Source organism: Tachyglossus aculeatus, chromosome 1 (assembly GCF_015852505.1).
Source record: "Tachyglossus aculeatus isolate mTacAcu1 chromosome 1, mTacAcu1.pri, whole genome shotgun sequence".
Lineage (NCBI taxonomy): Eukaryota > Metazoa > Chordata > Mammalia > Monotremata > Tachyglossidae > Tachyglossus > Tachyglossus aculeatus.
The window spans coordinates 104,891,216-104,917,508 of record NC_052066.1 but is presented as its reverse complement, the minus strand read 5'-3'; the positions used below and the strand labels follow the sequence as shown (position 1 = coordinate 104,917,508).

At 45.3% G+C, this 26,293-nt stretch overlaps 1 protein-coding gene across 1 annotated transcript in view; it reads right to left on the bottom strand.

Annotated features, from left to right (window-relative positions):
• The window catches only part of SLC24A3 (solute carrier family 24 member 3), a 515,859-nt gene that overhangs the window by 387,245 nt on the left and 102,321 nt on the right, over positions 1–26,293 (bottom strand). Inside the window, exon 3 of the mRNA XM_038745680.1 lies at positions 23,756–23,890. Within this exon, the coding sequence (XP_038601608.1) occupies positions 23,756–23,890 (135 nt within the window). The remainder of the gene's footprint in view (positions 1–23,755; positions 23,891–26,293) is intronic.

Below are 26,293 nucleotides of genomic sequence, written 5' to 3'. Positions count from 1 at the left end.
CTGACTCCAAAGCCCGGGTTCTTTCCACTGAGCCATGCTGCTTCCGATGTCCCCCACTTCATGTCCCCTACTCCCTCTCCATCACCCTTTCACTTGGATTTGTACCCTTCAAGTGCTTTAAGCACCAAACCCTCAGCCCCAAATCTCTTACGTACCTATTTGTAACTTACTTTAAGGTCTGTCTCCCCACCAGACTGTAAGCTCCTTGTGGGTGGGAGCTGATTAACTGACTGTTGTAGTCTTTTAATTCATTCATTCATTCAATCGTATTTATTGAGCGCTTACTGTGTGCACAGCACTGTACTAAGCGCTTGGGAAGTACAAGTCAGCAACATATAGAGGCAGTCCCTACCCAACAACTCACAGTCTAGGAGGGGGAGACAGACAACAAAACAAAACATGTGGACAGGTGTCAAGTCATCAGAATAAATAGAAATAAAGCTAGATGCACCTCATTTACAAAATAAATAGAATAGTAAATATGTACAAGTAAAATAAATAGAGTAATAAATGCGCACAAACATATATACAGGTGCTGTGGGGAGGGGAAGAAGGTAGGGCGGGGGGATGGGGAGGAGGAGAGGAAAAAGGGGGCTCAATCTGGAAAGGCCTCCTAATTGTTAATTAGGAGTTAATTGTATAAATTGAGTGCTTACTGTGTGTACAGCACTATACTAGACACTTGAGAGTACAATATAACAGAGTTGGTACGCATGTTCTACTCTCCCATGCACTTGGTATGTACTCTGTAATAGTAAATGCTTAGTAGAGACCACTGTTTGAGTGATTGTAAGCTCCTTGTGGGCAGGGAACAGCATGAGAAGCAGCATGGTGGAGTGGATAGAGCACGGGCCTGAGAGTCGGAAGGTCATGAATTCTAATCCCGGTTCTGCCACTTGTCTGCTGTGAGACCTTGAGCGGGTCACTTCACTTCTCTACGCCTCAGTTACCTCATCTGTAAAATGCGGATTGTGACTATGAGCCCCACTCATTCATTCAACCATATTTATTGAGCGCTTACTGTGGGCAGAGCACTGTACTAAGCGCTTGGGAAGTACAAGTTGGCAACATAGAGAGACGGTCCCTACCCAACAATGGGTTCACAGTCTAGAAGGGGGAGACAGACAACAAGACAAAACATGTAGAAAGGTGTCAATACCAGCAGAATAAGTAGAATTATAGCTATATGCACAGCATTAATCAAATAAATAGAGCAGTAAATATGTACAAGTAAAATAGAGTAATAAATATACACAAATATATACAAGTGCTGTGGGGAGGGGAAGGAGGTAGGGCAGGGGTGGAGGGGCGATGGGGAGGAGGAGAGGAAAAAGGGACTGTGTCCAATCCAATTTGCTTGTATCCATCCCAGCGCTTAGGATAGTGCCTGGCATACAGTAAATACTAAACAAATATTGCTTAGTACAGTGCTCCGCACATAGTAAGTGCCCGATAAATACAATTAATTGATTGATTGGACCACTGAAAGGCCAGTGAATGTACCCCATAGCATTATAACTCTCTCCATCCAGATAGAAAGCTTTCCCAAAATCCTAACATCCAAAAAGAACTGCCACTTTGGGGCAGCCCTTATTTCTGTACAGTTACTCAAGAAGCCAAGAATCCATTCTTGGGGCCATTCTGAGAACAGAAAGCCAGTATCCTCCAGGGCTTCGAGTGGGTGGAATTGAAGGGGATTATTTTTGCTTTTCTTTTTTAAGGATCGATTGTTTCTCTAGATAAGTGAAGGACGAAGGGACTGGGAAATGCGTCTTTCTCTGGCAGGCTGGAGAGAGGAGATGGAGCTTTTAAAACTTCTATAGATGGGCACCAGAGGAGCAAAACCACTATGAATAGTTTGACCCTGCTTCCTCCTCGATCCGAAACGGGCTTTCTTTCAGTAATAAAATCTTTCATGCCGAAGAGAAGAATCGAATCCAATAATAATAATAATAATGGTATTTGTTAAGTGTTTACTATGTGCCAAGCATTCATTCATTCATTCATACAATCGTATTTATTGAGTGCTTACTGTGTGCAAAGTACTGTACTAAGCGCTTGGGAAGTACAAGTCGGCAACACAGAGATGGACCCTACCCAGCGACGGGCTCACAGTCTAGAGGGGGGAGACAGACAACAAAACAAAACATCTAATCAGGCATCAAAATCGTCAGAACAATTAGAATTAAAGCTATATAAACGTCATTAACAAAATATATAGAAGAGTAAATATGTACAAGTAAAATAGTGTAATAAATCCATACAGATATATACAAGTGCTGTGGGGAGGGCAAGGAGGTAGGGCGGGGGGGATGGGGAGGAGGAGAGGAAAAAGGGGGCTCAGTCTGGGAAGGCCTCTTGGAGGAGGTGAGCTCTCAATAGGGCTTTGAAGGGAGGAAGAGAGCTAGCTTGGTGGATGGGCAGAGGGAGGGCATTCCAGGCCAGGGGAAGGACGTGGGCCGGGGGTCGATGGGGGGACAGGAGAGAACGAGGTACGGTGAGGAGGTTAGCGGCAGAGGAGCGGAGGTTGTTCCACGTGCTGGATAGGCAGGCATAAAGGCTTAGATCAATCAAGCTATCAGTGGTACTGAGGGTGCACAATGTGCAGAGCACTGTACTGAGTGCTTGGGAGAGTACAATATAAAAGAATTGGAGGACATATTTCCTGCCTATAACGATCTTACAGCCTAGATGCTCCACACCCAAGCAGGCCCATTCCCTGCCCACCTTCCCACCCAGCAGAGCCCAAGAAGCTGATTATTCATTCATTCAATCAATCGTGTTTATTGAGCGCTTACTGTGTGCAGAGCACTGTACTAAGCGCTTGGGAAGTACAAGTCGGCAACAAGGATTACGCCCCTTACCTTCCCTGAAACAGCTCTTTTCTCACTATTGAAACCCCAAAAACAAAATACATTTTCTGATTGCTCGTAGTGGGGACTTCAGACACCCAGGCTCTAGTTCTAGCCCTGCCACTGGCTTACTGTGTGATTTTCGGCAAGTCACTTAACCTCTCTGGGCATCCGTGTCTTCATCTCTAAAACGGGGGATAAGATAAGGGGTGAGTTCCATGCGGTAGGGGGATGGTATTCAATCTCATAAATTTGGACCTTCCCAGACACTAGTACAGAGTAGGCACATAATAAATACTTAGAAAAGGGTGACTTGAATGAGAGGTTGACAGTTGACTAACCAGTTGCCTCCAGAGCCCAGCTTTGAGCTGTCATTCATTCATTCAAGTGCTTCCCCCTGAAGAGTGAGCAATGGGAAAAGGGGCAGGTAATGAAAGAAGGCCCAGGAAAACATCTGGAAAAGATGAATCTGCAGATATATTATATAACCTGCTCACTCAGTGAAGCATCACCCATTGTTTACAGTCTTGATGTCATGAGGATTGCAACACTGACAATAGCTGCCTCTGCTTGTGCTCAGCAGCCGAAGCAAATCTATTCAAAGGGGGATAGGGGAATAATGCCATTTAAAAGATGAAATGGCGTCTAAAATAAGTGCAAGAAGATACTTCCGCAGCAGAGCTAAGCATGGCTCGGTCCTCTGTTCGATAGTCGTTTTTCCTGACTGCACCTGAGCTCCAAATGACCCTGGCTGATTTGGACTCCGAAAGAGCTCAGAGGGGGGTTTGCAGAGTGCCTGTGGAACAAAATCAGGCTCGTGCAAAGCGTGGCCAAGCACACAGGAGGCTTGGATGTTCCTCAGAATATTAATAATAATAATAGTAACAATGATGATGATGGTGGCATTTGTCAAGCTCTAAGCACTGGGTAGAAACAAGCTAATTAGGTTGGACACAGTCTCTGCCCTACATGGGGTTCACAGTCTTCATCCCCATTTTACAGATGAGATTACTGAAGCCCAGAGAAGTTAATGACCTGACTAAGGTCACACAGCAGACAAGTGGCGGAGCTGGGATTAGAACCCCGATCCTTCAGATCCCAGGCCCGTGCTCTAGCCAAGAGGCCATGCCACAGTCTCTCAGGAAGCAGGCAGGTACCATCTGTAGACCATCACAGATCACTTTATCACCTTTCTAAAATGGCCGGCGGAATGCATCGCTCCCCTCCTCAAAATCCTCACCTGGATTCTCACTGGTTCTCACCTAAGACTCCCTCCTCCTTCATAACCTCGATCCCGTCTTTCTTGCCGCTGACTCCAGCCCACATCCTGCCTCTAGCCTGGAATGCCCTCCCTCTTCATGTCTGACACACTATCACTCTCCCCCGCTTTAAAGCCTTAACTGAAGGCACATCTCCTCCAAGAAGTCTTCCCTCATTTCCTCTTCTCCCAGTCCCTTTGGAATCGCCCTTACACAGGGATTCGCATCCCTTATTTACCCCTTCCTCTTAAATGAACATCTCTGTGCCTCAGTTATCTCATCTGTAAAATAGGGATGAAGACTGTGAGCCCGCTGTGTCCAACCTAATTAAGGAACTAACCAAGGAGCTTATGTGCGTAACCAAAATTTATTTATATTAATATCTGTCTCTTCCATATTTTTACCAAGAAAACTCTCTAGACCCACTACGAGGATGATTGCAGATGGAGAGTGGGGCGTTCTGGGAGAGATGTGTCCGTTGGTGCCGCTATGGGTCGGAAGCGACTCGACGGCATAAGACAAGACAAGATCCCGTCTAGACTGTAGGCTCTATGTGGGTAACTCTGTTATACTGCACTTCCTCAAGTGTGTAATGCAATGCTCCAAAAGACGACCCCTCTCCCCACCTTCAGAGCCGTATTAAAATCACATCTCCTCCAAGAGGCCTTCTTTAGTTAAACCCTCATTTCCCCTACTTTCCCTTCTGTGCCACCTATGCACTCTGATCCATTTCCTTTAGTTACACCACCCTCAGACCCAGAGGACTAATGTACACGTACAGAATTTATTTTAACGTCTGTCTCCCCCTTGCTCCTTGGGTGGCAGGGAAAATGTCTACCAACTCTGTATTGTTGTACTCCTCCAAGCACTTAGTACAGTGCTCTGTGCACAGTAAGTGCTCAATAAATATGATTGATGGATAAATATGATTGAATAAGCCTAATCAAAGGTCTTCCCCAGCTGCCTCCCTCTTATCTCACCCCCTTTTCTCACGCTACACCCTGGTTCTCTCTTTTCGACTCCTCCCCAGCTTCAGTTCCTAAACGTGCCTTGCTAACAACGTTCCCGTCACTGCTCCCACTTCTGTCATCCCCATCAGAGCCGCCCAAACCCACATCCCTCCCCACTTTCAAAGCCACCCCTTCTAGGAAGTCTTCCCTGTTTAATCCTCCACTTTTCTGGTCAGGTAATTACATCAGCCTGGGGGCATTCTTGGCCCAGCCTATTTCATGATTAACTGGCCAGCTGCATTTGTTGAAATTAGTATTTATTGAATGCCCATCCCAATGACCTGTTTGGGAAAGCAACTTCTGTTACTTCAAGTTTTTACCAAGCACCCTGGAAGGCAATATGACTTCATTATAGACTGTAAGCTTCCCTCTAGACTGTAGACTGGCTACGGGCAAAGAATATGTCTGCTAATTCTGTTGTACCGTACCCTCCCAAGAACATAGTACACTGCCCTCAAGGTTCAGTTCTGGTTCCCCTTCTATTCCCCATCAACACCCACTCCCTTGGATAAAGCATTCGCTCCCATGGCTTCAACTCCCTTCTCTATGCAGATGACACCCAAATCTATATCACCAGCCCTGATGTCTCTTCCTCTCTACAGTCTTGCACGTCCTCCTGCCTCCTGGGATAGTAGAGATGTCCATCTCTACTTGGATGTCCTCCCATCACCTCAAGCTTAACATATCCAACAGGGAACTCCATATCTTCCCACCAAAACCCTTTCCTCCCCCTGACATTCCCATCACGGTAGATGGCATCACCATCCTTCCTGTCTCACGAGCCCATAACCTTGGCATTTTCCTTGACTCGTCTCTCTCATTCAACCCACAAATTCAATCCATCACTAAATCCTGTTGGTTCAACCTTCACAACGCTGCTTAAATCCACTTTTTCTTCTCCAACCAAACTGCTACCACGCTAATACAATCACTTCTTCATTCATTCATTCAATCGTATTTATTGAGCACTTACTGTGTGCAGAGCACTGTAATAAGCGGTCATCTGGGGAATGGCCTATAATCTCCACTCTGATAGCACCGGAACCGTGAACTCTCCATCACCCAAGATGAGTTCAGGTGATTGGCCCCAAGGGCCTGACTTTTATGGGGGGCTTTAATGGTATTTGTGAAGCACTTTCCATGTGGCAAGCACTGCATTAAGCACTGGGATAAATACAAGTTAATCAAGTTAGTCACAGTCCATGTCCCACATGGGGTTCACAGTCTTAATCCCCATTTTACAGATGAGGTAACTGAGGCCTAGAGAAGTGAAGTGACTTGTTCAAGGTCATAAAGCAGATGCGTGGCACAGCAGGGGTTAGAACTCAGGTCCTCTGATTCCCAAACCCACGCTCGATCCACTAAATAGCCTCAGCAGGATCTACAGAGTGAAATTATAATAATAGTGACAATAATAATAATAATAATAATAATATTTGTTATGCACTATGTGCCTAGCACTGTTCTAAGAACTGGGGCAAATACAAGCTAATCAGGTTGGAAACAGTCCATGTCCCATGTGGGGCTCAAAGTCTTAATCCCCATTTTATAGATGAGGTAACTGAGGCCCAGAGAAGTTAAGTGACTTGCCCAATGCCACATAGCAGACAAGAAGCAGAGCCGGGATTAGAATCCAGTTTCTTTAGACTTCCTCACCTATGCTCTATCCACTAGACTATGCTGCTTCTCTAGAACTGCCTGTCCTCTTCACTTTTGCCAATCCCAGGGGAATCCCAGGGGAATTCGAACCCAGGTCCCGGCTCTGCCACTTGTCAGCTGTGTGACTTTGGGCAAGTCACTTACCTTCTCTGTGCCTCAGTTACCTCATCTGTAAAATGGGGATTAAGGCTGTGAGCCCCAAGTGGGACAACCTGATCACCTTGTAACCTCCCCAGTGCTTAGAACAGTGCTTTGCACATAGTAAGCGCTCGATAAATGCCATAAAACAAATTCTTTCACCCTAGACAGGCTCTCCAAAACAATGGCCAGTAATTCCGCAGTGACATCCACTGACACCCCAGGACTCTCACCATCAGACTTAACTTCCCCATTTTGAAAACACCGGTAACTCAAGCTTCCTCTTATCCAGACTGCCTCTCATACTGAACCTCATCTTTGAGGGTAACACACAATCCTTAAAACAATCAGTATTTCCAAAAATATCTGCACGCACACCAATCGGCTCTGCCCCGTTCAAGCGTGGCACTTTCCGGAGCGAGAACTTTCAAATCTGATTATTCAAGATACGCAGTGATTGTTCAGGTGCGTATGTGGAGCCAAATTACAGATCTCTACCGGTCAGTGTCAATGACTGCGGTCCGAGCTGGATTATTAACCGATTGCTCGGTTGAATCTGTGGGCCCAGATTACAGATCACTACCAATCAAAGCCAAGGCCAATAACTGATGTCAAAGCTGGAGCCGGACCTCGCGAGGTCTTTTCTGAGATAAAATGCAGTATTTTAATCAATCAATCAATCAATCATATTTATTGAGCGCTTACTGTCTGCAGAGCACTGTACTAAGCGCTTGGGAAGTACAAGTTGGCAACATATAGAGACAGTCCCTACCCAACAGTGGGCTCACAGTCTAAAAGGGGGAGACAGAGAACAAAACCAAACATATTAACAAAATAAAATAAATAGAATAGATATGTACAAGTAAAATAAATAGAGTAATAAATATGTACAAACATATATACATATATACAGGTGCTGTGGGGAAGGGAAGGAGGTAAGATGGGGGGATGGAGAGGGGGATGAGGGGGAGAGGAAGGAAGGGGCTCAGTCTGGGAAGGCCTCCTGGAGGAGGTGAGCTCTCAGTAGGGCCTTGAAGGGAGGAAGAGAGCTAGCTTGGCGGATGGGCAGAGGGAGGGCATTCCAGGCCCGGGGGATGACGTGGGCCGGGTGTCGATGGCGGGACAGGCGAGAACGAGGTACGGTGAGGAGATTAGCGGCAGAGGAGCGGAGGGCGCGGGCTGGGCTGGAGAAGGAGAGAAGGGAGGTGAGGTAGGAGGGGGCCAGGGGATGGACAGCCTTGAAGCCCAGGGTGGGCAGTTTCTGCCTGATGCACCCGGTATTCGGCTGCAGGAAGACAAGACCTGGGAAGTGCTAGCAAAGGTCTAGAAATGGAGTCAAAGAGGCAGTGAGAACATCATAGGATATGGGATTGAACGCTTGTCATGGGCACTCAGTCCACCCGTGGGCCTATTTTTAGCCTATTGCTGATGAGAGCCCGAGGCTGCGGGGCTTACCTGGGTTGTGATTATGCCCCTGTGGATCCAGTGATCTTAGTGATGAAAGTTTCTTGCTTTGACTTAGTGGGAGACCCTTGACAATGCATTTAAGCACTCTGCTGGCCTCATTTGTAATGCGGGGGAAGTAAATCTAATCTACCTCAGGGAAGTGAAGTTGACAGCAATTTGATGGACTCTACCATCACGAAGGACGGACTAGCAGCGTGGCTTAGTGGAAAGATCCCGGGCTTGGGAGTCAGAGGTTGTGGGTTCTGATCCCGGCTCCACCACTTATCAGCTGTGTGACTTTGGGCAACTCACTTAACTTCTCTGTGCCTCAGTTACCTCATCTGGAAAATGGGGATTAAGACTGTGAGTCCCACGTGAGACAACCTGATTACCTTGTATCAGTGCTTGGCACATAGTAAGCACTTAACAAATACCATTATTATCATTAAGTCCCAGTCTTGACATCTTAGTTTCGAGAACCTTACGTGGCAGAACCAAATATTGTGTAAGTGTTTTTATGTTTGTCTGCCCATTAGAGTTTAAGCTCCTTGTGGGCAGGGAACATATCACTCTGTTACTTTCTAAGCACCTGGTACAGTGTACCACACCACGTGAGACTCTCAATACTACTACTATTGAGAAGCAGCGTGGCTCGGTGGAAAGAGCACGTGCTTGGGAGTCAGAGATCATGGGTTCCAATTCTGGCTCCGCCAATAGTCAACTGTGTGACTTTGGGTAAGTCACTTACTTCTCTGTGCCTCAGCTCCCTTATCTGTAAAATGGGGATAAAGACTGTGAGCCCCACATGGGACAACCTGATCACCTTGTGTACTCCCCAGCACTTAGAACAGGGCTTTGCATGTAGTAAGCGCTTAACAAATGCCATCATTATTATTATTATTATTATTATTATTATTATTGAGCCCAGGCCTGCGATTCAAAGGATCTAGGTCTAATCCCTGCTCCGCCACTTGTCTGCTGTGTGGTCTCGGGCAAGTCACTTCACTTCTCTGGGCCTCAGATACCTCATCTACAAAATGGGGATTAAGTCTGTGAGTCTGTGTGGGACAGGGACCGTGTGCAATCTGATTAGCATGTCTCTAGCTCACATAGTAAGCGTTTAACAAATACCATTAAAAAAAAAAATCCTGCTTGGTCTGTCCTCCTTGAGGGACACCCTAGGAGGGGCTGTGGTGAAAAAATTCAACACAGAAGACATAGCCCCAGCAGTTAGAACTGCTTTCCAGTGTTCTTTCCACTGAAATGGTGATCTTTGGTATTATGCGTAATAATTCCAACTGTCCCCTCCATTAGATTGCAAACTCTTTGAAGGCAGGGGCTAAGTCTTCTTCTTTTATCGCGAAGCAGAGTGGCCCTAGTGGAAAGAGACTGGGCCTAGGAATCAGAGGATCTGGGTTCTAATCCCAACTCTGCTACATACCTGCTACGTGTGTGACCCTGGCAAGTTACTTAAATTCTCTGGGCCTCAGTTCCCTCACCTGCAAGATGGGGGTTCAATACCTATTCTCCCTTCTACTTAAACTGTGAGCCCCATGTAGGGGACTTGATTATACTGTATCTATACTAGTGCTTAGTACGGTTGTTGGCACATAGTAAGCGCTTAACAAATATCACAATTATTATTATTATTATCAAAAAATAAACAAATGGATTTTGGAGCAAATTAAACCAAAGTGGTCTTTGGAGGGCCAAATGATTCGACTTAGATTAGCATATTTTGGACACATCATCAGGAGGACTGTACTTGTACTTCCCAAGCGCTTAGTGCAGTGCTCTGCACACAGTAAGCGCTCAATAAATACCATTGATGATGATGATGACTGATTCTCTGGAGAAGACACTAACGCTAGAAAAAGTCCAGGGAAAGCGTAGAAGAGGCAGACCAGCAGCGAGATGGATAGAGACCATAACAACGATACCGGAAGAACCATGGCTCAGTGGAAAGAGGCCGGGCTTTGGAGTCAGAGATCATGGGTTCAAACCCCGGCTCCGCCACATGTCAGCTGTGTGACTTTGGGCAAGTCATTTAACTTCTCTGGGCCTCGGTTACCTCATCTGTAAAATGGGGTTTAAGACTGTGAGCCCCCCTCGGGACAACCTGATCACCTTGCAACCTCCCCAAGGCTTAGAACAGTGCTTTGCACATAGTAAGCACTTAATAAATGCCATTATTATTATTAGAAAGGTGTGGATTATGTCAGAAGACAGGACATTCTGGAGAAAGTATATCCATGGAGTCGGAAACGACTCGCCAGCACTTAATAATAATAATTATCATTTTTATCACCATTATCATTATTATTACTTAGGACAGGGTCCTGCAGATATTTGATAGTTCAGTTTGCTGTCTCACTCAACGCTCGATTCAGTTTTCTTCACCCAAAAGGCGTTCAGCAGATACTTCTGAATGAATAGTAAAGCCGCAAAATCATTTTCGGCTAGATGTGTTGTTTTAGGCGGCTCTTTAAGGAACTGCAGTTAGCTAGTCAAGACAGGTGCAAAAAAACTAGGACACAGTCGTACTTCCTGTCAGCAAACTGAAAAATCTAAGAAATGTGGTTAATTGAAAGCTTCTTCAGTCAAATGAATCTGCACCACGTGATATTAGAGTAAATCTAGTTACAGTTACACTCGTGTCGCTGTGAGTAGTGCCTATCGAGGAAATTCCTACAACTCAGGACTTCTTAGGCCGAGAATGCGTTCACCAACTCTGTTGTATCGTTTTCTCCCAAGTGCTCGGAACAGTGCTCTGCACATAGTAAGTGCCCAATAAATACCACTGATGGACTGATTTTAAATGTCTCCAGCTATCAGGTAACTGGTCTGGCGTCATTCAATCGTATTTACTGAGCGCTTACTGCAAAGTTTCTGTAAAAAGAATCCTGGCAGCCTACTGAAGATATCTGAGTTCACCAGTCCTGTCCTTTATTATATGGTGAATACATAAAACCCAAAAGAGTACATCTTTTGATAGTTCATGAACAAGAGACATCAATATTTCAAACTGATGACCTTCTCAAAAATCCATTATTTTTAAGGTTTTCTTTTCCCCCCCTCTAAAGTCAATTTGAAAGAAACACTCCAGGGGCTCTGTTATCAAACAACTACTGACTTTCCAATGTGATAGATAGCCTACAGACAGGCTGAAAAGTGTGTAAATAAATACTGTCAGGAATGTATCTCTGATCTATTTACCAAACACCTCAATAATAAATTCAGCCAGCTTCACTTTTGGAGTATTTCATTCACTAAAAAAAAATTTAAAAAAACCCCAAAAGCAAAAAACCTAGCATTTAAGGACCTCCTCAAGGGATTTCTCAGTAAACGGCTTTCACCGTTTTTATTTTTAAGGCAACAAAGATACTTTCAGTCTCCTCATGAAACATACAAATCTCAGCTCTGAAATGAGTGTAACACCTTACAGATGCGAAAAAAATCACAGATTTATTGAGACATCATAACTCCTACCCACTCTCTGGAAGTTTCTCTCCCAGGGAAAGACAACACTTCTGATTCTGGACTTCTTCTACCCGATTAAGGGTGTTTCTCCTCTGGAAGTGATTCCCTAAGAGGAATGGCAGAGGCACTTCAAGGGCAAGAAAGATGGGAGCAGGGAGGGACCCTCATCCCGCAATCTGCTTCCAAATTGAAGGCTGATTCTCATGGACTTTTCCCACAGGTCAGTGGGGAACCCCCGAGAGTGAATTTCAATTGGCAATTCTTCCAAGAATTATCGCTGTGGGAAGGGAATGTGTCTGTTTATTGTTATACTATACTCTCCCAACCACTTAGTTCAGTGCTCTGCACACATCAAGCGCTTAGTACAGTCCTCTGCACACAGTAAGCGCTCAATAAATACGACTGAATGAATGAACTGAGTGCTCAATAAATACAATTGAATGAATGAATGAGTGAAGGGGAAACGACACGCCCTAGTACCCCCACTGCTTAGTACAGTGCCTGGGATGTAGTAAGCACTTAATAAATTCCAAAAAACCTTACTTGTCAGGGGAAGAGGTCATGAGTTCTAATCCTGGCTCTGCCACTTGTCTGCTATGTGGCCTTGGGCAAGACACTTCACTTCTCTGTGCCTCAGTTACCTCATCTGTAAAATGGGGATTAAGACCAGGAGCCCCTTGTGGGCAGGGACTGTGTCCAATCTGATTTGCTTGTGTCCATTCCAGCGCTTAGTACAGTGCTTGGCACACACTTGTTTTGTTGTTTGTCTCTCCCTTCTAGACTGCGAGTTGTTGTTGGGTAGGGACCATCTCTATATGTTGCCGACTTGTACTTACCAAGCGCTTAGTACAGTGCTCTGCACACAGTAAGCACTCAATAAATGTGACTGAATGAATAAATAGTGAGCTTTTAACAAATACCACAATTGTTTAAACCTTTTCCTCGCTAGGGCAATCTGACCTTGGGACCCATACCTCACTTGGAGAAGTAGGGTAGTCTTTTGGAAAGAGCAGAGGCCTGGGAATCAGAGGACCTGGGTTCTACTGTGGCTCTGCCCCTTGCCTGCTGTGCAACCTTGGATATGTCTCTTAACTTCTCTGAGCCTCAGTTACCTCATCTGTAAAATGAGGATACAACACCCATTCTCTCTCCCTCTTAGACTGTGATTTCCAAGTGGGTCAGGGACTGTGTCTGGATCTGTTTATAGTGTATTTATTCCTGTGCTTCACAATGATAATAATAATGATGGCATTTGTTAAGCGCTTATTATGTGCTGGGGGGATACAAGGTGATCAGGTTGTCCCACATGGGGCTCACAGTCTTCAACCTCGTTTTAATAATAATAATAATAATAATGGCATTTGTTAAGCGCTTACTATGTGCGAAGCACTGTTCTAAGCACTGGGGGGGATACAAGGTGATCAGGTTGTCCCACGTGGGGCTCAGTCTTAATCCCCATTTCACTGAGGCTCAGAGACGTTAAGTGACTTGCCCAAGGTCACACAGAAGACATGTGGCGGGGCCGGGATTAGAACCCATGACCTCTGAATCCCAAGCCCGGACTCTAGCCGCTGAGCCATACTGTGCTTTGCACTTAGTAAGCACTTAACAAATACTATCAATCATTAATATCATTATTGGTGTTATCGTGACTGTGGTTATTATTATGATTATCGTTATGATTATTATTATTAGGGAAGCATGCAGAAGAGCAGGATTTCCTTCCGCAAAGGTGGCAGACAGACATATGCCAGCGATCAAGCCTCCCAGAGGGCCAAACTCATGGAACAGATGAAAACGTTCCCTCCCAAAGCCACTGCAGGAATGAACTGTGAAACAGCGGGCTTTGTTTCACCGCCCAAGGCAGCTCAGGAGAGTGAAGCCGTGAGAACTCGGCGAGGAAGCGTTCCCTCCCATCATTTGCCTGGGGTCAGCTGCCCCAGGCCCCACACTTTGGGCCCCTACAAGAAGCACCCTGGCTTAGTGGCTAGAACCCAGGCCTGGGAATCAGAAGGACGTGGGTTCTAGCCCCGGCTCTGCCACTTGTCTGCTGTGTGACCTTGGACGAGTCGCTTCACTTCTCTGGGCCTCAGTTACCTCACCTGTAAAATGGAGATTAAGACTGTGGGCCCCATATGAGACAAAGACTGAGTCCAACCTGATTAACTTGTATCTACCCCAGCGCTTGGAACAGTGCTTGGCACATAGTAAGCGCTTAACAAGTACCATAATTATTATTATTGTTATTACTGAGCTCTACAGAGGAAGAACGCTGGTCAGTGTGGGTCTGCCAGAAGTGATGTCAATTCGGACCAGTCCCAGGGGGGAGCGATTGAAGAAGCCCCTCTCCTCAGCCTCATCTTTCATCCATCAGTCAGTCGTCCATCAATCATATTTATTGAGCACTTACTATGTGCCGAGCACTGTAATAAGTGCTTGGGGGAACACACTATAACAATAAATAAACCCATTCCCTGTCCACAAAGAGTTTACAAGAGCGGCCTAGTGGAGAGAGCACGGGCTTGGGAGTCAAAGGGCCTGGGTTCTAATCCTGGCTCCACCACTTGTCTGCTGTGTGACCTCAGGGCAAATCACTTCGCTTCTCTGGGCCTCAGTTACTTCATCGGTAAAATGGGATTTAAGACTGTGAGCCCCTTGTGGGACAGAGACTGTGTCCAACCTGATTAACTTCTATCTACCCCCGCACTTAGTACAGTGCCTGGCACATAGCAAGGGCTTAACAAGTATCATTTACAAAAGAAAAACAGAATTTACAGCAACAGGCTTCTCTCCAGAGATAGCTGTTACGCATCAAGCATAAATCTGGTTGGATAGAATGGATTTACCCTTAGACATACTGGCCTAAAAAATCCTGTCCATCTGGAAGTGGGCCAGACTTTAAACCATCTGCACAGTCAAAATTTATTGGTTGTCAGCTGAAGAGCTGCAAAAAGTGGGGATTAAGACTAAGACTGTGAGTCCCATGTGGGATAATGGACTGTGTCCAACCCGATTAACTTCTACAGTACAATGCCTGGCACACAGTAAGCGCTGAATGAATACCATTAAAAAAAAAGAGTGAATCATCATTATTAATGGTATTTATTCATTCATCGTATTTATTGAGCACTTACTGTGTGCAGAGCACTGTACTAAGCGCTTGGGAAGTACAGTTTATTGAGCGCTTCCTGTGTGCAGAGCACCGTACTAAGCTCTCAGAAGAGTACAACATGTGGTAAACACGTTCCCTGCCCACAGAGAATTTGCAGTCCAGAGGATTTGGGTGGAAACTCCATCCGTCTCCTAGGGACACGATGAACGGTGGATTAACTAAAAAGAGCTCATCTACAACATTTCCACTCACAGAGGCCCCTCCGGCGGTGCGCGGAGCAGGCTTCACGCAAGCGAAAACAGGCCTTCGACTCTTGTTGGGCAATAAGGGATCCCTTCAGGCGAGAGTCTGGAGAGACGTAGCCCAAGATGGCTCGCTTCCTTTGCATTTGGAACTAAAATGGAATCCTTCAACTCCCAGGCCCGTGCTCTTTCCACTAGGCCATGGCTGCTTCTCACGGTGACTATGTGAGAAAATTCCCGGCGTTTCTAAATCTTCCTCTCCCCATTGGCCCTTTCTTTCCCACACCTTGTTAGATCCCGCTAACGCCTCGTCTGCTGACGCTCACACTCACACCCTGTCAAGAGCGGGACCCTAAGCCAAACTTCTGAGTCACTATGCCCTGTTCTATTTCACCCCTCTTCGCCCTTCCCTGGCTAAGAGAAGAAGGTGTGGCCAATCAAATACATTATTTATACAGACAAGGATGAGTGCTGAGCGCTTAGTACAGTGCTTTGCACACAGGAAACGCTCAATAAATGCAACAATGAATGAATGTGATTTATGGGTATCTCCCTCTCCCATTAAATTCCTCAAGAACAGGTACCATGTCTCCGCTCCTGTTGTGTTGTGGGCTCCGCTTTTAGACTGTGAGCCTACTGTTGGGTAGGGACTGTCTCTATGTGTTGCCAATTTGTACTTCCCAAGTGCTTAGTAGAGTGCTCTGCACATAGTAAGCGCTCAATAAATACGACTGATTGATTGATTGATTGATTGATTGATTGTGTCCCCCCAAGCACTTGGTTGATGAAATACTGATAATGATGACAGTGCTAAACCATCGTAGTCCCTGAGTGCATTTTATCCTTCTAATGTCCCTAAATTTTCTCTCTAAAACCTCATTTTAGACCTTTGTCTAGTAATTACTCTCGCCTTCCTTGGAGAAGCAGCGTGGCCTGGGCTTCAGAGTCAGAGGGCATGGGTTCTAATCCTGGCTCCACCAACTGTCAGCTATGTGACTTTGGGCAAGTCACTTCACTTCTCTGTGCCTCAGTTCCCTCATCTTTAAAATGGGGATTAAGGCTGTGAGCCCCCCGTGGGACAACCTGATCACTTTGTACCCTCCCCAGTGCTTAGAACAGTGCTTTGCACATAGTAAGCACTGAATGAATACCATTATTATTGTTATTTTTATTGAATCATTGGTAATGACTTTCCTGTACTAACCGCCCCTTGCTATGTGCTCAGTGGGAACCTGCCACCTCCAGAAGCCAAAAGCTGAGACTCATCCCGGGGCTGAGGGATTTGGAAAACAACGATTCCTTGTTCCCTCTGTCCACACCCTTTAGGATCCTGCAATTCATCCTGTTCACACACTTTAGGATTCTGCAAACTTCATGACCGTCCCCTCAACCCACATCTTTCCAAACTGAAGGGTCATGAGCTGTTTTCACCCCCTAAACGATTTATTGGCTCAACTCTATACCTTTTCTAGCTCTTGTATGGTCTTCTTGCCTCTATACACACACACACAAACACAAACACACACACTACTTAATCAGTGGTATTTACTGAGTGTTTACTAAAGTACAATTCAACCGAATCAGCAGTTACATTCCCTGCCCATGAGTTTATAACCTAGTGGGGAAGTTTAGTTCCTCCATGTTACAATTTCATTCTTTCGTTCGATCGTATTTATTGAACATTTACTGTGTGCAGAGCGCTGTACTAAGCCCGTTGTTGGGTAGGGACCGTCTCTACATGTTGCCAACTTGTACTTCCCAAGCGCTTAGTACAGTGCTCTGCACACAGTAAGCGCTCAAGAAATACGACTGAATGAATGAATGAATGAACGTACCTGGAAACCACAAGTCGGCAACTGATAGAGACAATCCCTACCCAACAACAGGCTCACAGTCTAGAAGGGGGAGACAGACAACAAAACAAAACAGGTAGACAGGCATCAATAGCATCAAAATAGAGAAATACAATTATAGATATATACACATCATTAATAAAATGAATAGAATAATAAACATGTACAAATATACAATGACTCCAACTTCACTTCTTACCCATTAGCCAGTTTTCTTTGCAATTTAGAACTTGCTCCCCCAACCCACAATTACTTTTTTCTCGAGGCTACGGCTTTTCAAAAATCTGAGTTCTTTCTAACATGTTGTAAAAGGAGCATTTGCTGTGAACACTCATCATCGATGAATTCATCATCTCCCTCCTTCTAGACCGTTCTCTCCCCTTCTAGACTGTGAGCCCATTGTGAGCAGGGATTGCCTCTGTTGCTGAATTGTACTTTCCAAGTGCTTAGTACAGTGCATGGGGGGGGGCCCCATCAGTATTGTTATTAAAAAGGGATTGGAATACAGTATTTAAATTTAGGTGTACAAAAATGTTGCGAATGGCTGTGAAGGTGTATGTGCTAGGAAGGGATGACCTGGGAAGAAAAAAAATTAATCAAGGAAAACCTCTGGGAGGTGAGATTTCAGGAGGGTTCCAAATGTGGGAAAGTTATGGTCTGATGGATTTAATAGGGACAGCATTTGAGATAGAAAGAAGATGGGTAATTAAAAGAAGAGACCCCCCTCCTTCCTCTCCCCCCTCCTCCCCATCCCCCCCACCTTACCTCCTTCCCCTCCCCACAGCAACTGTATATATGTATATATGTTTGTACATATTTATTACTCTGTTTATTTATTTATTTTGCTTGTACGTATTTATTCCATTTATTTTATTTTGTTAATTTGTTTTGTTGTTTGTCTCCCCCTTCTAGACTGTGAGCCCGCTGTTGGGTAGGGACCGTCTCTATATGTTGCCAACTTGTACTTCCCAAGCGCTTAGTACAGTGCTCTGCACACAGTAAGCACTCAATAAATACGATTGAATGAATGAATGAAATGCTCTGCACACAGTAAGCACTCAATAAATACGATTGAGTGAATGAATGAATCATCAATGGCATTTACTGAGCACATACTGTGTGCAGAGCACTGTACTAAGCGCTTGGGAGAGGGCACTCCAACAGATTTGGAAAACACATTCCCTACCCACAACGAGCTTATAATCTAGTGGGGAATTTTAGGGTTATTCCATCCATTACAATCACTCCTACTTCATTTCTTCCCAGTTAGCCAGTTTTCTACATAGTACAGAGCTTGCTCACCAAACTCATAAAGATTTTTTTTTGTGAAGCCCACAGCTTTTCAAAAATCTGAGTTCTTTGTGGAAGGAGCATTTGCTGTGAACATTCATCACCGGTGGTATTTAAGGCCCGTAACCTTGGCATTATCCTTGACTCCTCTCTCTCATTCAACCCACATATTCAATCCAACACTAAATCCTATTTTCAGAACATCGCTAAAATCCATCCTTTCCTCTCCCCCCAAGCTGCTACCACGTTAATACAATTGCTCATCCTATCCCACCTGGATTACTACATCAGCCACCCTGCTGACCTCCCTGCCTCCTGTCTCTCCCCACTCCAGTCCAAACTTCAGTCTGCTGTCTGGATCATTTTTCTACAAAAGCGTTCAGGACACGTCACCCTGCTCCTCAAAACACTCCAGTGGTTGCCCATCCACCTCCGCATCAAACAAAAACTCCTCACCATTGGCTTTAAAGCACTCTACCATCTTGCCCCCTCCTACCTCCCCTCGCTTCTCTCCTTCTACCACCCAGCCCGCATGCTTCACTCCTCTATTGTTAACCTTTTCACTGTGCCTTGATTTTTTTTCACTCGCCGCCGACCCCTAGCCCGTGTCCTGCCTCTGGCCTGGAACGCCCTCCCTCCTCAAATCCGCCAGACAATTCCTCTCCCCCACTTCAAAGCTTTACTGAAGGCACACCTCCTCCAAGAGGCCTTCCCAGACTAAGCCCTACTTTTCCTCATCTCCCATTCCCTTCTGCATCACCCTGACTTGCCCCTCTGCTCTTCCCTCCTCCCAGTCCCTCGGCACTTATGTACATTTCTGTCATTTTGTTTATTTGTATTGATGTCTGTCTTCCCGCCTCTAGACTGTAAGATCGTTGTGGGCGGGGAATGTGTCCGCTTATTGTTGTACTTGACTTTCCCAAGCACTTAGTACAGTGCTCTGCACACTGTAAGCATTCAATAAATACAAATGAATTCATTAATGAATTTATTAAGCATTTATGGTGTGCAGAACACTGTAATAATAACAATAATAATAATGATGATGGAATTTATTAAGCGCTTACTATGTGCAACGCACTGTTCTAGGAGCTGGGGAGGTTACAAGGTGATCAGGTTGTCCCATGGGGGGCTCACAGTCTTCATCCCCATTTTACAAATGAGGTAACTGAGGCCCAGAGAAGTTGTGACTTGCCCAAAGTCACACAGCTGACAGTTGGCGTACTAAGCACTTGGGAGAGTACAATATGTGTTGCCAATTTGTACTTCCCAAGCGCTTAGTACAGTGCTCTGCACATAGTAAGCGCTCAATAAATACGATTGATTGATTGATTGATTGAGAGTACAATACGACAGAGGTGCAGACAACCTTCCCTGTGTGCAACAAGCTTACAATCTCGAGCACAGAATTCCTCTAAGAAATGCTATCACCACCCCACTCAATCAATCAATCAATCAATTGTATTTATTGAGCGCTTACTGTGTGCAGAGCACTGTACTAAGCGCTTGGGAAGTACAAGTTGGCAACATATAGAGAGAGTCCCTAACCAACAGTGAGCTCACAGTCTACCCCACCCAGTGAAACACTGCTAACACTCACAGCCCCACAGCCCCATAGGCAGCTCTGCCACCTTGTATGATGAAATTAATTCATTTCCTGGGATTTCTGAATTGAATCCCTTGTAGAAGGCACCAGCGTCTGGGCTCAGGCTGATTCTTGCACTTACTATGTGTCAGGCACTGTACTAAATGCCGGAGGAGATACATGATCATCCATTTGGACGCAGTCCGTGTCCCACGTGGGGTTCACCATCTCAATTCCCATTTTACAGATGAGGGAACTGAGGCGCAGAGAAATTAAGTGTCTTGCCCAAGGTCATGCAACAGACAAGTGGCAGAGCTGTGATTAGAACCCAGGTTCTCTGATTCCCAGGCCCATTCTTTATCCACTAGATTTACTATTCTATTTATCTTATTTTGTTAATATATTTTGTTTTGTTCTCTGTCTCCCCCTTCTAGACTGTGAGCCCGCTGTTGGGTAGGGACCGTCTCTATATGTTGCCAACTTGTACTTCCCAAGCGCTTAGTACAGTGCACTGCACACAGTAAGCGCTCAATAAATACGATTGAATGAATGAATTATGCTGCTTCTCTGTCAAACCGGAACTCAGGATCCCCCAGTTTCCCGCTGTGCTTCACAGAATGCTCAATACCACAATTACTAGCATTCTTATTGCTAGCATTATTATTATTATTATTATCATTTTTATTACTCCCCAGTTAGGACACCCTGGGACTCAACCAGCTTTCCATTCATTAACTGAATTATGGTGTTCATTAAGTGCTCACTATGTGTCAAGCACTTTAAAAAACTCAATCAGCTCATCCCCTCCCATCTCACCTCATTGATCTTCTACATCCCAGCCCACTCACTTTGCTCCTCTAATAATAATAATAATAATAATAATGGCATTTATTAAGCGCTTACTATGTGCAAAGCACTGTTCTAAGCGCTGGGGAGGGTACAAGGTGATCAGGTTGTCCCACGGGGGGCTCACAGTCTTAATCCCCATTTTACAGATGAGGTAACGGAGGCCCAGAGAATAATAATAATAATAATAATAATGGCATTTATTAAGCACCTACTGTGTGCAAAGCACTGTTCTAAGTGCTGGGGAGGTTACAAGATGATCAGGTTGTCCCACATGGGGCTCACAGTCTTAGTCCCCATTTTACAGATGAGGTAACTGAGGCCTAGAGAAGTGAAGTGACTTGCCCCAAGTCACACAGCTGACAATTGGCAGAGCTGGGATTAGAACCCCTGACCTCTGACTCCAAAGCCCATGCTCTTTCCACTGAGCCACGCTGCTTCATCCAAGCACCACCACTTAGTACCATCGCTTAGTACAGTGCTTGGCACATAGTAAACATTTAATAAGTGCCACTACCATAAGGCCTCCGAGAGATGTAATTCCAGAAGGGCTTTGATGACAGGGAGAGCTCTGGCCTATGGGATTTGCAAGGAACAATATTACAGGGCAAAGAGAGAAATTCTCTAAATTTTTTCCTCTCTTCAATCTCAGTCCCGCTCCCCTCCCTTTGCTCTTAGCCTGTTGAAAGTGAAGTGACTTGTCCGAAGTCACACAGCTGACAATTGGCAGAGCCGGGATTTGAACCCATGACCTCTAGCTCCAAAACTCGTGTTCTTCTCCACACTGAGCCACGCTCCTTCTCTAGTAAGTACCAGCTTATTCACTGTGCCCCAGTCTAATCTATCTCACCAACCTCTCGCCCACATCCCATCTCTGCCTGGAATTTGCTCCCTCCTCATATTTGACAGACAATTACTCTCCCCACCTTCAAAGCTTTATTGAAAGTATATCTCCTCCAAGAGGCCTTCCTTGACTAAGCCCTCATTTCCTCTTTTCCCACTCCCTTCTAAGTTGCCCTGACTCATTCCCTTTACTCATTCTCCCTCCCAGCCCCACAGCACTTATGCACATATCTGTAAGTTATTTTTTATTTATATCAATGTCTGTCTTCCCCTTATAGTACGAAGCTCATTGTGGGCAGGGTATGTTTCCGTTATATTGTTGTGTTGTACTCTCCCAGGTAATAATAATAATAATGATGATGGCATTTGTTAAGCGCTTACTATGTGCAAAGCACTGGTCTAAGTGCTGGGGAGGTTACAAGGTGATCAGGTTGTCCCACGGGGGGCTCACAGTCTTAATCTCCATTTTACAGATGAGGGAACTGAGGCACAGAGAATAATAATAACGATGATGGCATTTGTTAAGCGCTTACTATGTGCAAAGCACTCTTCTAAGCACTGGGGGGATACAAGGTGATCAGGTTGTCCCACGTGGGAAGTGAAGTGACTTGCCCAAAGTCACACAGCTGACAATTGGCGGAGCCGGGGTTTGAACCCACAACCTCTGACTCCAAAGCCCGGGCTCTTTCCATTGAGCCACTCTGCTTCTGCCCTGCACACAGTAAGCGCTCAATAAATATAATTGAATGAATGAATGAATGAATGGATGGATGGATGGATGAATGAATGAATGAATGAATGAATGAATGAATGAATGAATGTGACACGGGCAAATTATGGTCAACAATGGTAAGAGATGATAGGACTCTGAAGTATTTAGCAGGCAGCAGAAGCCCAACGTAATTAACAGAATGACTGATCAGAGCCCCAGGATTTGAGACCCAGGGATGCTGTTTTCTTTCATCATCTGCTTCTGTGGTGATACCCGGACACAAAAAAATTATTCTTTTTATGGTATTGGTACGGCATGGTATGGTATACAATTGATTGCTATATTCATTTATTCAATATTATTTATTGAGCGCTTACTGTGTGCAGACCACTGTACCAAGCGCTCAGAAAGTACAATTTTGCAACAGAGACAATCCCTGCCCACAACAGGCTCACGGTCTAGAAGGGGGGAGACAGGCATCAAAACAAGTAAAAAAGTATCAAGAGCATCAATATAAATAAATCAAATATATAGATGTATATACATAGCATTAATATAAATAAATAGAATTATAAATTTGTACATACATACACAAGTTCTGAGGGGGGTAGAGCAAAGGAAGCAAGTCGAGGCAATGGGGAGGGGAGGGGAAGCGTGCATGTAAAAGATAAATAAATGATCAGGAGAAAGCTAATTTCCAGGGAAAAGCTTGTCTAGTGTGTAATCAGGCACAAAAATCTCTCTGCCTCCGAGCCTTTAGCAACTCTCCTCTTGAACCTGCTCTCAGACCGGCCAACCCGGTGGAATACCTTCCTGCAGCGGAATTCCCCTGCTGAGCCAGTCCTCCACAAGAAATAATTCTGTCACTTGACAACGGTTGCTGCCGAGGTGGAAAATACACTGCACCCACCTCCAGGGTGTAGACCACGAGACAAAGTTGTCGGCCAACTCCACGGAGCCCTTCTGAAGATAAGGCCGTCTGCCAAGCCCGGACCGAACTTTCTCAAATAATAATGATGGCATTTGTTAAGCGCTTACTATGTGCAAAGCACTGTTCTCAAAGGGTTTCAATTCCGTGGATGAGGGCCAGGCCCCATCACTCTTCGACTGTTACCGTAACTCCGAGAACGCACCCAGTTCCTGGTCCCACCAACGAGTACGAGTGACCCCAGACTTTCATTCATTCATTCAATCGTATTTATTGAGCGCTTACTATGTGCAGAGCACTGTGCTAAGCGCTTGGGGAGTATAGAGATGGTCTCTACCCAACAATGGGCTCACAGTCTAGAAGGGGGAGACGGACCACAAGGCCCCTCCCAACCCACTTGGGCCTCAAAGAGAGACCGCGGAAAAGGACTCTGCCATCATTTACGCCCGGGGCCAACCGCAGATGCTCGAATTCGGATTCCCGGAGGACGCTAGTCCTACCTGGTTCGGTGCAGTTCTTCCGGGGCAGGTGGCCTGTGTCGACTGGAATCTCGGTAGTGTTCCTATCAGCCGCCTCCAGCAACCTCCTCCCATCCCATTTATCGAAGGTGTCCGGGGGGCTCAGGATGTCAAAGCCTAGGAAGGAAAAAATCAATAGATTCATGGATGTTGTGACCCCCATGTTGTGCTGCCCACAGCTTGGACTCCTTCTTGTCTGCTATTCTTCCTCCCAGCCGGGCGAGAGACGGATCGGGGCCATATCCCCGTTTTACAACTACAGACCCAGGAACCCGCGGGGAAAACCAGACTTCTGAGTCATTCATTCATTCAATCGTATTTATTGAGCATTTACTGTGTGCGGAGCACCGTACTAAGTGCTTGGAAAGTACAATTCAGCAACAGATAGAGACAATCTCACACAACGGGCTCACGGTCTAGAAGGGTTGTTTAGAGTCAATCAATCAATCGTATTTATTGAGCGCTTATTATGTGCAGAGCACTGTATTAAGCGCTTGGGAAGTACAAATTGGCAACATAGAGAGACAGTCCCTACCCAACAGTGGGCTCACAATCTAAAAGGGGGAGACAGAGAACAAAACCAAACATACTAACAAAGTAAAATAAATAGAATAGATATGTACAAGTAAAATAAATAAATAAATAAATAGAGTAATAAATATGTACAAATATGTGGTTTAGAGTCATTTAGCCAACTGCTGCAACCCCATTCCTGGCACAGAACTAGAGGATTCTTCTAAGTAGTTGTTAATGATGTGCATTTAGCTTTAATTCTATTTGTTCTGACGACTTGACACCTGTCTACATGTTTTGTTCTGTTGTCTGTCTCCCCTTTCTAGACTGTGAGCCCATTGTTGGATAGGGACCAACTCTATATGTTGCCATCTTGTACTTCCCAAGCGCTTAGTACAGTGCTCTGCACACAGTAAGCGCTCAATAAATATGAATGAATGAATGAGACACGGGCATATTATGGTCAACAATGGTAAGAGATGATAGGACTCCAAAGTATTTAGCAGGCAGCAGAAGCCCAACGTAATTAACAGAATGACTGATCAGAGCCCCAGGATGTGAGACCCAGGGATGCTGTTTTCTTTCATCATCTGCTTCTGTGGTGATACCTGGACACAAAAAAAATTCTTCTTTTTATGGTATTTAAGTGCTACTAGGTGTCAAACGCCGTTCAAAGCGCTGGGGTAGGTACACATTAGACACAGTCCTTTTCCCGCATAGGACTCACAGTCTGAGTAGGAGGGAGAACAGGGATTTAAGTCCTCTTTTGACAGTTGAGAAAACTGAGGCACAGAGAAGTTGTGACGTGCCCAAGATCACAGAGCAAGCAATTGGCCCAGCTGGGATTAGAACCCAGGTCCTCCGACTCCCAGATTGTGCTCTTTCTCATAGGCCAAGCTGCTTGAAACCTCAGGGTTCCAGTGTCTACTTAAAGTTGAAAACCCATGATCTGTAATAATAATAATAATAATAATAATAATGATAGCATTTATTAAGCGCTTACTGTGTGCAAAGCACTGTTCTAAGTGCTGGGGAGGTTACAAGGTGATCAGGTTGTCCCACGGGGGGCTCACAGTCTTCATCCCCATTTTACAGATTAGGGAACTGAGGCCCAGAGAAGTGAAGTGACTTGCCCAAAGTCACACAGCTGACAGTTGGTGGAGCCGGGATTTGAACCCCTGACCTCTGACTTCAAAGCCCGGGCTCTTTCCACTGAGTCACGCTGTACTACTGGCCAGGACAGAAAAGTCCATAATAAGTCAATCCGTGGTATTTATTGAGCACTTAACTGTGTGCAGAGCACTGTACTAACTGTTTGGAAAAGTATAATGTGATAGAATTGGTTGACACACTCCCTTTTTTTTTTAATGGTATTTGTTCAGCACTTTCTATGTCCCAGACACTGTACTAAGCACTGGAGTAGATACGAGCTAGTCAGGTTGGACACAGTCCAGGTCACACATGATGATGATGATGATGACGATGATGGCATTTATTAAGCGCTTACTACATGCAAAGCACTGTTCTAAGCGCTGGGGAGGTTACAAGGTGATCAGGTTGTCCCACGGGGGGGCTCACAGTCTTAATCCCCATTTTACAGATGAGGTAACTGAGGCCCAGAGAAGTTAAGTGACTTGCCCAAAGTCACACAGCTGACAATTGGCGGAGCCGGGATTTGAACCCATGACCTCTGACTCCTACTGAGCCACGCTGGTTCACAGTCTTAATCCCCATTTTACCAATGGGGTGACTGAGGCACAGAGAAGTGAAGTGACTTGGCCGAGGTCAGACAGCAGACAAGTGGTAGAATTGGTATTAGAATCCAGGTCCTCTGACTTCCAGGACTTTCTTCTTTCCGCTAGGCCATACTGCTTCCCTGCCCACAAGGAGCTTACAGTTTAGAAGGAGAGATAGATATAAAATAAATTACAGAGCGGGGAATGGCACAGCATAAGCATGCGTGCACACAGAAGTGCTGCGGGGTTGGCAGTGAGGGGAATATCAAGC